Source organism: Hirundo rustica, chromosome 1, assembly GCF_015227805.2.
Source record: "Hirundo rustica isolate bHirRus1 chromosome 1, bHirRus1.pri.v3, whole genome shotgun sequence".
Classification (NCBI taxonomy): domain Eukaryota; kingdom Metazoa; phylum Chordata; class Aves; order Passeriformes; family Hirundinidae; genus Hirundo; species Hirundo rustica.
This window is the reverse complement of record NC_053450.1, coordinates 91,119,183-91,134,665: the sequence shown is the minus strand read 5'-3', so window position 1 is coordinate 91,134,665 and position 15,483 is coordinate 91,119,183. Positions and strand designations below refer to the sequence as shown.

Sequence of the window (15,483 nt, the reverse complement as noted above, 5' to 3'; positions counted from 1 at the left end):
AGGTATAGTGCTACAAGAAAAGATCCTATCAGTAAAGGTAACACATTTGAAGCGAGGTCGTCTATGTAAAAGAAATTGAACTCTGGAGTAGAAGTGTGCAACGCGTTTGGAATTTCCCTATGGGCACAAAGCAAGGCTGTCCTCAGGACAGGGAATCAAGTGGACATGTAGGCATACATGTAAAAAAAAAATGCACACATAACTTTGTGTGCAAACAGACACTTCTGCCTGGGGGTGTGTGTGCACATATGCATATCTGCATCAACCAATTCTCATTTTGCTATGTGTTACAGGATTTGGAGGAGTGGGAGGGTTGGAAAGACCAGAGGAAGGGAGATTACTGCCTCCACTCTGGTGGTATGATCATTCCCCTTGCTTTTCACATTAGCACTGGCGAGAGACCACAGTGGACTCTGCTGCTACCTGTGATGATGGGGAGGGGAGAAATGGAAACTGTAAGACTGCATATCCCATTCTGCCATTTGTCAAGTTTCTGGGACAGCAGAAGTGTTTCAATGGGCCAAATCCCCTCCACCTGCCCAAGGCTTCTGCCCTGGTGAACCCTGACATTTTTCCAGCTGCCAGTTAAGGTCAGGATCTGGCCCTGATTGAGCCATGCTTCAATTTCACAAAGATTTATACATGTGCTTTACAGCAAGCCCCTGAGCAGCCTTCACAGGCCAGCCCAGACCTCCCACGGGGACATGTATAAGTGTTTGCAGAACTGGGTCCCATGACACACAGAGCATTGCACCAAGAGCCACTCTGAAACAACACTATTAGTGTTTAAAAAGATTGAGAATTCACCCTCCTTGACACAGGGTGGTTTTTTTTTTTTTTTTTTCTTTTTTAAGCAGTTGCAAGAATTAACAGAATTTCACCATTTCCTTTTTACTACTGGCAACACACTTTGAAGTTATATCTCTGCAGAGAGTGTATTTTCATGATAACCAACAGCTACAGTTCATGCTGAGCCTGCTGCTTTTGTATTGCAATCTAAGTGAGATCTACAAAGTTTAAACCATGAGATGCAGGAAATCCAAACTTATCTGTAACATTGTACATCCCTACTCCGGAGCAGTAAAAGTGCTGCTTCTGGTCACATCAGTGTACCACACATACGCCAGCCCCATCCCTGAGTAAAAGGTGTGAAAGGTTTCTAAATGTTCCTTGATTTAAGGGAAACAAGAGTAGTGATGTCACTTTCCCATGCTGAGAAAATGACGGGAACGACAGGTCGAATGAAGTGACGGTGGGACGAAGGAATTAAAGGAATGGAAAAAGGAACGTGTGTCCCTCCCCTCCTCCCGAGGTCTGCATCTTTGAGGGAAAGCAAGCCTAAGGGCAAGGTACAAAATGGTAAAATAGGTCAACAGCGACTCCGATTCGGGTCTCGACCAGAGGACTCGAGGTAAGTGACATCAAACTCAAATTCCCCATGATGTGGCCCAGACAAACTGAAACAATGCCAAAGTTAAACACTATAAGGAACAGTCACTTTATATATATAGATATATAGATAGATAGATGACAGATAGATAGATAGATAGATAGATAGATAGATAGATAGATAGATAGACAGACAGACAAATAGATCTTTTTTTTTTTTTTAGAAATCCCTATAAAGAGGTTTTTGTTTTATTTTTATTTGCCCTGACTAATTTCTTGGTGATTGTATGCATTTTGTTGTAAACTAAAGAGGCCTGCTACAAAAGGTAAGAAACAAACAGACAAAAAGAAAACTGCTGTTAGTTACTATTGCAAAGTGGCTGCCACGCAGAGCAGAGGCTGAGTCTCCTCCTTTGGCTTCACCTCAGCATCCCTGTGCTTGTGAGCGGTGTTTTGCACCTGCCCTGGGATCGATGGCACTCCCGGGCCTGGGGCTGCACTGCAAGGGATGCTCAGTGCCAGAGGGAGAGGCAAAGCCCCGCCTTGCAAGGACTTGGCCCCAGTGGAAGCCAGCTCCTGTGTGCGTGTGTCCAGGCAGAAGGGGGCACCCGGCCATATGGCAGAGTGCCACCCTCTGCCTGGATGCCATGTAGACATTAATACATCTCTTTTTTTTGCTTTTTTTTTTCTTCCTGGATCTCTTTAAACAACAAATACAAAAAGGCTTCATGTTTCCTGGGGCAAGGGATATTCCACCCTTAATATGGAGTGGGTTTTTTGGAGGGGGGAGGACAGGGAGGGGCTTATTAATGGAGGTAGGGAGGCAGGGAGAAAGGTAAAAAGAAAGAATTCGAAAGAGACAAAACCAGGGGAAATCAGAAGTGGGTATGAGATTTAGCTAACACCGCACAGGTGAGTCTAAGTTGGCACATAAAGTATTGCACATCCTACAAAAGCTAAAGCATGGAAGGGGACAATTGTTTGGAAAGAACCAGTTATTTCAGAATTCCTCAGTCTGAAATACAAGCACAGAACTAATACATTCCTATTGCTCCAAATGTATTTTTTATTATTATTATTTTTTTATTTTTTTAGTGTTAGTTGAATAGATCCAGTCAGTTTAATAGCCCCTGCTTCCTTATTAACCACAAATGTGTATGTGTATGGTTTTATTTGAGATTTCTTTTTTTCCAAGTACACATGAAGTACAGAAATAGTGGTACGACTGTGAACTAAAATCTGTAATTCTTTCTATTCCTTTACCATCAAAGCTTAAAAAAAAACAAACAAGAAACAAAACGAAACAATAAATTGCAAGTGCCCTGAGCAGAGTATATGGAAGATTAAGCAATTTCTCTGAGCAGAAATATTAACAAATAAGCACTAACTAAGCTGTGTGATTGTGAGAAGAAACCCACTCAGCTATTTGGTAGCCTGCTGAGAGGTTAATAAAATTCAAGGAAATTCAAAAAAAGTTTCAAGCTATTTTAAACATATTTCAACTTTTTGGTGCACCCCAGAATATGGTATAAAAACAATTAGGTCTGGTGTGAGCTAAATTTCAAGTAACAAGTAACGAGAGTCAAAGATGGGGTTTGGGGTTAACATTTCTTCTCTTAAAGAAAAGCACTGTATTTCAGGGGAGAGGGAAAACAAGACTTTAAATAAATTTGTTCACTTTAGGTTTCTGTGTTTCTAATGACAGACTTTGATTTCCTGTTCTCCCTTGTGAGTACAGCTTCTTCAAAACTACCTGAAGGATGTGAACTCGCCAACCAAAAACGACGACACAAACGCTTGCTCACGGGGAGCCTGAGCACGATCCCACTGAAATCCCGCTGGGATCTTTAAAGAGGCAGCGACAGGCTCTAGCACTCAGCCCCGGCATACTTCACACTCGCGCCTCCCCAAGGCTCGTGCAGGAGGCTGGGTGCACAGCACCTCAGAGAATCCAGCCCTACCTGGGGAAAGAAAAGACTGAACGCGTGAATCCCCCCGCTCCTACTTGGTTTGTACCAAACTCTTGAAATGTCGCCTTTCCAAAGGAAAACGATGAAATTAAAATAACAAATAACAATAATAATAATAAAAATAACAATCGGTTTGTTTTCAAAACAAACAAACACCTTGCTTACTTATAGAACTGGGTTTTTTTTCTGGAAAACTCTCTCAGCAAGTCTGAAGAAAAATTCTCAGAGGTGTCCCGGTAGGACCTGGTTCTGTGTGGCCGATACGGTAGAAAGACCGAAAATGAATTCTGAAAAGGAACGTAACCCTATGAAATGGCCTAGAGCGTAGGCAGGTTAGTGAGTAATTGCTACATTTGTTTATGCTCTTTCAGACCCCCCCACCCCACAACATTATTAGGTAAAAACTGCAGGAATACCACACAAATGATAAACTCAAGATGTGCAAATTGCAAGATTCTTTAAAGTCCATCTTTTTCAAAAACACTGGACAATGATTTTTTTTTTCCTCTTTCCTTTTGCCTTTCTCTTGTATTTTTTTTATTATGTCAGCTCACATATGCCTTTAACTCTTTCTCAAGCATTAAAGTTTAAAAAGTGCCTCCTATTAAGTAGTCCTTTGTGGACAATGACTGTCACATACTAGTTCAATAATTCACATTCATCCCTTTGAAACCACATTAAAACTTTCAGCATCTTGCCTGTGAGAAAAACTTTACACAGTTGCATGTAGTTACAGTGTTGAAGAGATTCGTTTGTTTGTTGTTGTTGCTTTCCGAGCAGATTAAAGTGATATACAGTACGTACTGAGTGTTAGACCAGGATGCTCAGCAATAAAGTGTGAACAGCATTTTAAGTGCTTAAAGACATTCTAGGTTCATCTTCAACAGCGGATTCCTGTGTCACACACCGCAATTTGAAAGAAGTGGCACCAGTTGTCCATAACCATGAACTAAAACCAGTACTAGAGTTAAAGACAAAGATTTGCAACCTAACTGCAAACGATGGATGCCTGTGATCTCAAAGGGGCAGTCTGCGTCTACCTTGTGGAAGCAAATGTCAATGGCGTAACCCGGTCGATTTGTCTAACACTGCACAGAAACAGGAGTGAGCCTGAGCCAGGCGCATCCGCAGAGCCAGAGGCCTCCTTGCACACCCACGCACACCCACGCCACACGCACGCACCCACCCCCACCGCCGTCGAGGGAAACCCTGCAGGGCCACCGGCGCGAGCGTCCCTACAGCCTCGCCGTCGCCGACTCCAGGCAATGGAACTGCACTAGCAAGCAGAAAGGAAATGTGGTGTGGCAGTTTGCTTTAGGAATAAAAATCAGTGCAGTCAGACCCCATGGGGGAAAATATATATATACATATACACACACACAAAAATATATATATATATATATATATATGTATAGTAGAGCCTCGAGTAAGAGTTGGCTTGTTGTTGAAAACATCAGAGACTGTCTGATCCTTTTCAGTAACACACCCAAGAGTTGTGTCCTCAGCATCCACCTGGGGTGAGGAAACCTCATCATCAACCCACCAGAGAGCGGCTGTCCCGCCCAGGGGGCTGGCACGCACGCACACGCACGCACACACACACACACACCCACACCCCCCACGTTTGATACACACCTCTGCTACAGTTCCCTTCTCCTCACCTCCCCCCTAAAAACCTAGAACAGGAACCAAAAAAACAAAACAAACACACACGCAAAAAAAAAAAAAAAAAAAAAAAGAAAAGCAATGAGAAGGAAACAAAATCACAGCTGGACCCTGTCCTACACAAGGTGTTAGAAAACAGGAGCCATGACAACACATTCATTTCCACTAAGGGTGTGTGAAGCAGATACTGCCCCTTCTGTAGCTCTCGATAAACCTAGTCACTGACAAACACTTGTGGAAAAACATATGCACCAGTCTCCTGCATAATACCAGCTGCAACTATAACAACAAGGTTATAACATAAACCTAAAATAAGATGATAACATGTAAATACTGGGTTATTTAGTCTACAGTACAGTAATCTGGATAAAAATGACAAGGGATAGCCTAATTTCCTTTCCCCAAACAACTTTTACTTTCCTACGTTGGATCGACCTTCAATGCAAATCTTAACCTCCTGAGGAATAAAAGAAGGCTTGGGAAGAGTCAAAGGTGGCTCCTCTTCTGATTTCTCTAGTTTTCGTGACTCGGGGGCTGACCACCTCCTCTTCCTCGTTGCTGGGGGCTTGCTGGGTTCTGTTTTGGTGAGCAAAGGTGCTGCAGGCAATCCTATTTTGTCCGGAAACTTCAGTTCACCATTCTCAGCTAACATCTGTGCGCTTCCCTGATTAATCCCATTTTCCTGCTCCGCATACCTGTGTCTACTTCCAGCTAGACTGTCATTCTTTGAATGCTTCAGCAAGATACTAGCTGAGTCCATGGGCTGGCCCTTTTTAATAGAGCCATTCTTCAGATTCTTGAGCGTGAGCGATATGCAGACGTCCCCCACCGAGAGTTTGGAGCATGGCAAATCAAAGAGCTGGCTGGTTCTTTCGGGGCAGCAGGATGACCAGCCTTGTCCAAATACAAAAAAAGGGTATTCTACCAAGACTTCCACGCTGACCTGCAGAAAGAGAGGGGACAACACAGGGAGACAGAGGGAGAGAGAGGGGAGAGCATGAGATCACTTCATGAGCCCTCACACACGTGCAACGCTTGCACAGGCAACAGGGATAAAGCTGGAATTGCAAAGGCGATGTTCAGCTTCTGCAAAATCAGAATATTGGTCACCAGACTTCATGCCAGCCCTTGTCACCCAGCTGTTCATACTTTCTCTGAGCTCAGTATTTCATAGCACAAACCTCAGTGGGAATCAAGCTTTACCTTTATCCCACCACTCAGACAAGCGTAAGAGTGAGAACTGCTTTGGTGTCTGGCAACCATCCCCTTGTGGTACCTAGAACCTGTAATTCAAATCTAAAGACTCTTTTCAACCAGAGGATGGCTCAAGAGAAGTTCTCAGCTCTGACACGATCTCCTAAATGATCACAGAAATGTCATCCTCACCTCTCTCCGAAAAAGCATTCACTGAGCAGCATGAAAGGGTGAAGACACTCTGATTGCCAGGGGAAGGCCATGAGCATGTACAGAGTCGCAGCCATAAGAGCAGCAAGTGAGAGCCTGCTTTCCCCGCAGCAGTCTGTCACCAGTCCAGTTTTTTCCCTTCTCACACCCGGTCTTCCACTCTGCTGCAGAGTTTACCTCCTGCACTTCCCCAGGGAGGTGGTCATCCCTCCACCTCCTGCGGTTGCTGCAGCCTGTCTCCTTTTCTGTACTACGTCCCCTGCTTCACCCCACTTTAAAAACACATCTGCTTAGGAATTCTATCCAACCATCTAACAGGGAGCTGCCACAGCCAGAACAGACTAATAACAGGTGCCCCCTGCTCCCTGACCTTGCAAATGCTGGGCTTCGAGGTCCCAATACGATAAAACACCTGATAAAAACATGATAAAATACCCACTTATCTTTGCACGTGGTAGCAGTCCAGCACTCACTGCAGGCTCAAACACTTGAGGTGGACTCATGTGATTTTCAACCCATGGGGCTGATTCCCCCGCTCCCCAGCACACTACAAAGAGAGCAGGAAATTCTGACTAATACTCCTTCAAAACTTGGCACGTGTTTTTAACTGCTGCCTGTCACACCAGTGAGGTCTGCGACTGTAAGAGGCTGGCTTGTGCTGAAGACAGATACCCACTGCTCTGCTCCCACGGTCCTCATGTCCTCCAGGAGCTCTTCTCAGGTGTGGGAGCAGGATCCCACTCTGATGGTGCAACCCTTACTTGGTGGGGCAAAAGCGTGGGATATCACCTGAATACATGTGCTCACCTCATTTCTGAGCCATTCAGCAGGCATGGACTATACCAGCTGCCTGGAGAGTCTTCCCTCTCCAGGACCACGGACTCACTTAAAAGGAATATCACAGCAGGCTTGTGAAACCACCTCTCAGCTCTGGGGATGAGTAACGCTGTCACACCCAGCATGGCTTTGCATCATTAAAACTGCATTTCAACACAGGAGCAGTTTGAGATGCACACTGCACTCCAGTGTTCCAACACATTTGTCCATAATATTAAATGTGAACCTTGGGATGAAGTTGCACCGTCTGTCTCACACAAGAGGCTGGACAGTCTGGAAGCACTGCCCCCAGCAGCCCTGGCCCCTTCCCTGCTAGCAATGCCACCCCGACAGCTGCCCTCCCTGCAAGCAGGGCCCCTGGTAGTGCCCCTCACACCCCACCAGCTCCACAGCCCTTTTGGGCAAGAACACTTGCTCAGGAATGTCCAACAGCTCAGAGATAGATGCTCCAGAACCAGGAAACCAACGATTCCCACCGGATGTTGACGGTGCCTCTGACTAAGTGCATGCCATGCGCTAGCAGCCAACTGCTGTTTATGAAAAGGTTGATTCTGTTGGAAAAAAACTAATTGAGTCTATAAATATATGCTACGGACTTCTGCAACTAGGCCAGCGGGCAATACTGCATCCATTATCCTGCCACTCCACATGCCCAACACAGTCAGCCACTGCACAAGGAATTTCAAAAGGAGAAGTTTGGAGGCCTAAGATACTATATCAAGTTTTGTCATGCTAAACCTTTTCCAACCAGAGCTACTTGCCAACTGTCAAACTACGCACACTGCAATAGTGAAAAGGGACCTGACTTGAGCCCTGGTTTAAGCTCTGAAGAAAGTGGGGTGAGGTAACCATGAAAGCCCCATCCCTTCATGTCACTGGAGAGAAACACTCCAGCACCAGGATTTGCAGAAATATTTGCCCAGAGCTTGGGATCCTATTTCATACATATGCATCTCAATTTAACTGGAGTCTAATCAGGAGAAGTACTGAGTATCCAGCATCTCCCATGGACTTAGATGGAAACTGTTGTCTGCACAAGAACTGTAGGCTGTCTCCAGGCATGGATCATCACAGACATAGCCTTCTCCTTTATATTGCTTTTTCTCACCTCTTTCTTTCTTCCTGCCTGCCACTTTTTTTTTTTTTTTTTTCTTTCTTTCTTCTTCTACTTTTACATCCTTGTCAAAAGCTATTTGTATCTGTGGGAATTGTACTCGCTTGTGTGCATCATGCTCACCAACACACAAGTTCCTCTTGATGTCAACACACTTCCATCACACACTGTGCGCTTTTTTTTTTTTTTTTTTTAAATGTAGCATCCAAAATACTTGCCTGAAGGGTTGATCACTGAAACACATGCCAGAATTGGTGGTGGTGATCATGAACCAAAGATGGTGGAATGTGGAATGTCCATGATCTAGTCACACTGTGCATGTAACACTGTTGATTTGAAATGGGTTCCCTCATGGATTATCAAGGGCTGTTTTAGCTGTCTGCTTCTGGATTCAGCTAAGGAGGGAATTGGGGCAACCATCCTCTAAAAACAATAGTAGTTTAAGACCTTTGAAGTGTGAAAATTAAGTAAAAACACCCCGACAAATTTTTTTCTGAGCACTGCATTAAAACACAAACCTCCTTATTTTAAAAGCTTTCCCCTCTTGCCCCCCAGTATTTTGCCACGATTATTATAGGAGAGAAGGAAATTTGGAACTTTTATACCTACTAGTAAGAGGATAAAGTAAGAAACAGACATATTGGTTCCTCTCAAAGCATACTGCAAGCTACATTTATATCTCTATTTGTTAACACTGGCCAGTGAAAACACCCAAAACTCTTCAGTGCAGCTGCTGGAATCTGCAACTTTCTATAACCCTTTGTAATTTTTATTTCTCATCCAAACTCAGTAGGCAAGACAGGCATAAGACAGCTTAAGAAACCCCAGCTGGAGCTGGAATACAGATACTAGGGGATGGCAGATCTGATGCCCAGGAAACACCCTTCCCATCATTTAGAAACACAGTAACTTTAGTCTTGGGCCTCGCTGCTGCAACCAAAATAACAAGCATGAAAGCAAAAGGTGCCTAATGAAAGTGGCTCATGAGAACAATATTTCAATAAATGTAAACATACATTTTCCAATTAAGTGTTTTTCTCCATAATGCTATTAAAATGTGATGAAACTAGGAGTGGCAGGTTGGAAACAAAGAGAAGGAAGCAGTTCTGGAAACAATGTGCAATTAAGCAGCAGAGCTCTTCACTGAAGGCCTTGCTGTGGGTGCTGAAAGGCTCCTCAGGCCCAAAAAACAACTGGATGGATTGACAGAATAGAAGCTCTCCTCCTCAGAGAGGGAAGCCTCTGCAGTGCCGTGCTCCCACACAACCTCCCCTATTCAGAAACTTCAGGACTTCTAATGTTCCCCCCTCACTGCGATGCCTTCCCAGGAGTGGATTTCCTGTAGGAGGTTTCTGGGGCTGCAGGCAGCGCCCCGTGCCACAGAACCACTCTCCAGAACGTGGTCTGACTGGGCACCGCCCCAGGGCTGCATCTACCCCAATTCAGTGCACTGTTAATATAGCAAAGGCAGGCAGGGCTAGAACGTCAGGGCATGCTGCTCTCTGCAGTCACGCAATCCCATAATTTCTCAAGAGAAGCCGCCTCTTGTCCAACAGACCACAGGCTGCTGCCTTTATCACATGAGCTGTGTCATCTGCTGCACTCCCAGAACTCAGTAACGTGAGGACAGACCACAGCCACCCGTCACTTGGGAGACAAAAGGACTTACTGTCCTGTGACCAGGGGACATAGAGATCACATGAGAGGAAGGCTGGGAGAGATCTCCATCTGCAGCAGTGAACTGAGTCAGCATCTCTTTCTGTGGCTGTTATGGTGACAAAGATAATCAAAAGGGGAGCTCAAAGAAAAAGCAACCATTTGTGCGTGCATTGGAAGGTGTAAGGGGAAAACTAAACTAGGTGATGGTCTAAAATCATGCACTAAACTAAACTAGTTAGGGCGACTAACTGCAAGCTCTAATGGGACTTTCCCATTCCTAAGTGGTTATGATTCTGGTTTGGTTTCGTTGTTTGCTTTTGTTTTGTTTTGTTGTTTTTTTAAAAAAGGGGGAAATTAAGAACTATATACTCATCTTTCCCATTTAATCCATACTTTAGAAATTATTAGGAACTTAAATGGAGCATTTCAGAGAACTTATATTGCACAGCCTGTGTGCTTTGACCTTAGTAATAAGGGAGGTGAATTACTGGCTTCTGTGTCCTGGCAGCAAAAAGGATGGACAGGTAATAATGATGAAATTCTTATTACAAAAATAATATGTGGAATTCCACAGAGATGTAGAGCCATGGGTATTGTCTTCTAGGCACCTTGAATGCAGAGGAATAGCAGCTGGACTTTGGGTTCTGGCCCAGCTGATACTTACTTGACTTCTTAATGCAGAGCCAGGATGCTGTGCGATGGAAACCTAGCATCCCTCCAGGGATAAAGACAGTTAGTTCAGCTATTTAAGTTATTAAGGCCTTCAGGTGCATTGGTTTTCCTCTAGGTTTCCACACCTGGAAGAGGGATGGATCTTCCAGGTGACTGGAGGACTGGAAAAGGGGGGAAGATGACCCCTTTCTGCCTAAGCGCTGTGCTGGGGAGGGCCAGCTGTGGGCTTGCAGTGACACGACACAACAGTAGCCTCCCTGTTTATATTACAGTGGTATATGCTCCGCTGAAAATAACCTCCTACCTCTGTCCCTCAGCTGGTGAGAAAATTAGCTAATGTTTGCACAGAGCCTGAAAATACAGATTCATCAATATTATAATGACTTCCCAGAGATCCCTGGGAGGAGTAAGTAAGCGAGCCAAAGCTAATGACAACGACACTATTTTTGTATGGCACTTACTCTTTACAAGTTACACTCCCTTGGCAGTACCACTCGAAAAGCTCCCTCCTTGCAGAAGCACGTACGCATGTGAAACTCAGTTGTAATGGAACGCTTTGTGGAGCTGCGCCACACACGCGGCTCTGCCGCCCCGCACTCCGGAGTCAAGAGCTCCATTTCAGTGCGGCCGCACCACCGTGCCAGCGCTCAGAGCAGCACGACCGAGCACTGCCCTTTCAGCAAGGAGACTAAGCCTCTTCACACAGGCAATTTTCTAAGGAGTAATGACTGCTGCACACTCGCAAATAAGGCTGAATACTTCCAGAGCGCCGCGGCAGGCTAAGGTGTTCTCTCTCTCTCTCTCTTTCTCTCCCCTCACGCCAAGGCGAAGGAAAACCGGCAGTCGTCCCTGCTATGCAGGGGCACAGCTGATCTGGGAAGAGACCCAAGTCCTGGAATCTGCAGGAAACCTAAATTAAACCCCCGTTTCTAATCATATCTCTACGTGACTCGCCCTCCATTCTGGAAGCATCCCCGGTGGGAAACACAGCTGGGGAGTATTTCGGCTGCGATGATCTCAGCCCGCTGCCGACAGGCTTCTCTGAAAGGTGACACTTTGCTGGGTGAGACCCGTGTGCCAGGCCCTGGATCTGTACCGCCGCGGACTCGCTCCCTTTCTGCCAGAGGATGGCACTCCACCCCCTGCCAAGGCGCAACTCTTCCCAGGACTGCAGCTCTTTGCCTGCCGTGACAGCGCTGTGACCGAGACATGACACAAACGCTACCTGCTCATTTGTACCTCTTCTGCTGTGCACACACCGATGGCCTGGCTGCAGGCACAGAAATGTGAGCAAGATGAAAATTGCACAGTGGAGATTGATAGTTTTGAAATCTCATTATTCAAGGCACCATGGCGAATTATAGTAACTGGTGCTGATCCAAGGACAGTTCCTCTAACCATGATGCCTGAGATGAGCCAAGTTAAGCAGTGGGGAAAAAAATTGAGTCTCTGTACTGAAAGCACCAGAGGCTCGACTTCAACCAGCTGTGCAGATGCAAGCACATACACGAGCAAACCCACACAGGGAATCTGCCTGTTTGACTTGACAAGGAGGACATGTCACATGTAGTGATTTACCACGTATGTGCACCTGGGGAAGGACAGGCCACAAGCTGCTGAGACCGTAAGAAATTTTCTGTGTGACCTGCTCCTCGGTGCCGTCACCATTTGCTTTTCTCCTCCAAATCATCAGCCTGAGGTGTGTTACTACCTGTGTCCGTGTCCAGTTCCTCTCATTCTCCCTCTCTCCCATTCTGCTTCTCTAGCGCTCAGGCTGCAGCATCAGATGTGCAGATGGTGGAGTTCACAGCACTCGCACCAAAACAAAAATATTTGCAACAGGATTACCTAAACGGAGTACCTCTAGGAAGCCAAATGCTACACAGTACATCTTTACTTTTCAGCATCAACCAACGGAATCTAAATCGCACAGAAAATGGACAGCATCAGGATAGTGCTTTAAAATCGATATGTACTCACTCTCAACGTAAAAACACCTATGGAAAGTTACAGGCTTTCTCCCTGTTTTGCTAACAGAGAAACGAAGGTCAGAAGCACAGCCTGCCCTAACACCTAGATGGTTTTTTTCCCTCCAAATTGCACTTGACCACAAAATTTACATGAGCCATGAAATGTTAAAACCACGTTCAAGCAAAGCCTCAGTAAAACTCTGTAGTGCGTTTCAGTAACTTATGTGCATGAGAACCACTCCCAGGCACCTCCAAATTTTCAAGCCAATGGAAATTCACTGTCTTGTGCCCTACCTATCTCTTTAGGGTAGGTTTTGATCTGATTCTATCACGATCCTTCTGGTGTGATTTTTAAAAATCACCTATCAAAGTGAATAATGTAACCTTTCATACTCCTTACATTATCTGGTATTTTAATCAAAACCCAAAAAAATCATATAAGTCTGCCTGTGAGTTCTCTGGTTATAAAAGAGACCCATTTTATATCCAAGAGTCTACATTTATCACCAGTGTGACCTGATGGCTCCCCCAAGCAGAGTCAGGGGGATACTTCTGGTCTACAGTTTGAATCACAGATGGATGAAAGACCAAGCCCGAGTGGATCCAAAGCAAGTGAGCTGCGACGTGCCCTGGGGGGCCACAGCATGCGTGCCAGTCCAAGCCCCCGAGCCCACCATGCATTGCCATTACCTGTGCTCGATGCTCCCCCACCGCAAACTGTATGACGGCGATGCCCGGGCTATGGCTGTCTTCGATCCTCTCCACAGTGCTGGAGTCTATTTTCAGGTCGTTGCTAATTTCCGCGCTCTGTATGAAGTCTTCTGTTTTCAAGTCCTCTACTTTCTTCAGCTCCCCGTTGGCCAGCTGGATGATCGACCCCTTCATGAAGTAAGGGGGCAGCGTGGGGGGCGCGGCGGCAGGAGAGGCAATGGACTGCACCACAGGCAGGTGGATCTGCGCCTGCACCATGGTGGCCTGGTAGGCGGGCTGGGTGGTGAGGGGCTCCGCGCTGAAGTTCTCGCTCTTGGGGACGGCGGTGGTGACGAACGTGTGAGGCACTGCTGCAAACTGAGGAGACGATGTGACGATCGCAGGCGTGACTCCCGACGGCTCGACGTCCGCGCTGCCGACCGGTATCAGCAGGGACTGGGTGCCCGGGATCACCAGGTGCTGCGGCAGGCTGCCGGGGTAGCCGATGGCTTGCTGCTGGCCGCTCAGGTAGCCAATCACTGGCGGCTGGGTCCCAGTGTAGAAAGCCGTCGCCGGCAGCCCCACGGGGAGTTGCTCGGAGGCGCTGTGGGTGGTCTGAATGACAGTGTGAGGGGACAGCGTGGCCACCGCCTTCACCCCCTCGTGGCCCAGAGCCTGCTGCGGAGACAAGGCGTAGGACCGGTGGGTTGGCTTTCCTAAGTGCAAACTTCCCTTGTCATTGAGGGTTGAAGGAGAGGTCTCACGGTTGGCGGCCTGCTGCACCTCCATGTCTGCCGTGGGCGTGCTGCTGTTGGGGACCACCATGACAGAGGCTCGGACACCTGAGGAATCCCGCACGCCATATTCGGCGGGGCTCGGGTGGACCACCACGTGCCTGGTCTCATAATGATGGGGAGCTGGTTTATTGCCTGCTTTGACTAGACCCATGTCGGCAGAAGGCGAAATGCCGTACCTCCGGCTCTTCTCTATCTCGCCGTTCAGTACCTCCTTGGCCTGCATCGCCTGCAGCCGGCTGCTCTCGGGTTTCTTGGGGGGATCCCTGGTGACGAAGTGGCCCCCCGAGTCAGTGTACTGCACCACCACTTGGGAGGAAGGGCCGAGGGTGAGGGTGTGAGGGATCACTGTCTGATGTGGGTGCAGGGGGACCGGGATGGTTGGAGGAGAGACGTTTCTGACAGTGCTCTGGGAAGAGCTGGAAATGTGGACATACTGGTTCTGCTGGGTGGGTGGAGGAGACCCAGCAGCAATCAGTCCAGGTGTCCTGACCAGGTGCGGCTCAACTTTGTGCCCCTGCTGGCTTAAGCCGCTCATGCTGGCCAGCAAAGTGGAATAAGCCTCCAGCTGGGAGCGCTGGGATGGAGTGGTCGCAACGGCTGTGGCCGCCGCCACGGCGCCGGTCGCAGAATTGGCCGTTGGGGAAATCAGCTGCGAGGGGATGAATCCGGTGTACGATCCGCTGTACTGGGGCCCGACAAACTGGAAGGTGTGCTGCAGGTGAGTGTACTGCACAGGGGAAACAGGGGTCCCTGACTGGGAGAGGGCGGGCGAGTACACCGTGGGAAGAGTGGTAGAGGCTGGAACGGACCTGGGCGCGCTGGGCGGGGAATAGTCCAGCCCTGCAGACAGTGACTTGTGCAAACCCTGCTGCAAGCCAGCCTCCACCGAGGAGGGGCCGCCGGAGCGGTGCCGGCTCCCCAGGCCGCCCTGGCCGCTGGGTGTGCTGGGGAGCCATGCCAGGTTATCTGCACGGTGGTTTTCATTTGGCAGGACCGGCTTCACCTCTGAAGGCAGGCTGGTGGCAGGGATTTCTCGCTTCTTAGGTGGCAGGCATTCATTGCTCCGCTCTTGGTTGGATTTCATCTTTCGCCGTCCCCCCTCCACTGTGCTTGCTTCACTGTCTGGCTGGCTCTGATTTCAGTCTGATAAACGGAAAGTCACATTTGATTTCTGCAGGGGATCCAGTGACTTCATGAGGAATCATCTCCCTGTGAGCACGATCCTCCGACAGCTCCTCTGGATTCTGAAACGAAAGGGTGGGCAAGGGAGATGGGAGTCATATCATCAGCAATGAGAAATGAAAACAAATAAGCAG

General features: G+C 47.5%; 1 protein-coding gene across 30 annotated transcripts in view; it reads right to left on the bottom strand.

The window, feature by feature from the left end:
* Positions 1 to 15,483, bottom strand: part of ATXN1 (ataxin 1) — a 257,325-nt gene that overhangs the window by 2,718 nt on the left and 239,124 nt on the right. For 29 of the 30 annotated variants that reach the window (XM_040071661.1, XM_058419630.1, XM_040071593.1 and 26 more), the window contains 2 exons: positions 13,371 to 15,411; positions 854 to 5,967 (listed from right to left, as the gene is read on the bottom strand). In XM_040071661.1, coding sequence (XP_039927595.1) covers positions 5,437 to 5,967; positions 13,371 to 15,251 — 2,412 coding nt within the window. In that variant the 5' untranslated portion in view covers positions 15,252 to 15,411 and the 3' untranslated portion in view covers positions 854 to 5,436. Of the gene's footprint in view, positions 1 to 853; positions 5,968 to 13,370; positions 15,412 to 15,483 lie in introns of those variants that run through there. The other variant, XM_040073518.1, reaches the window with a different exon arrangement.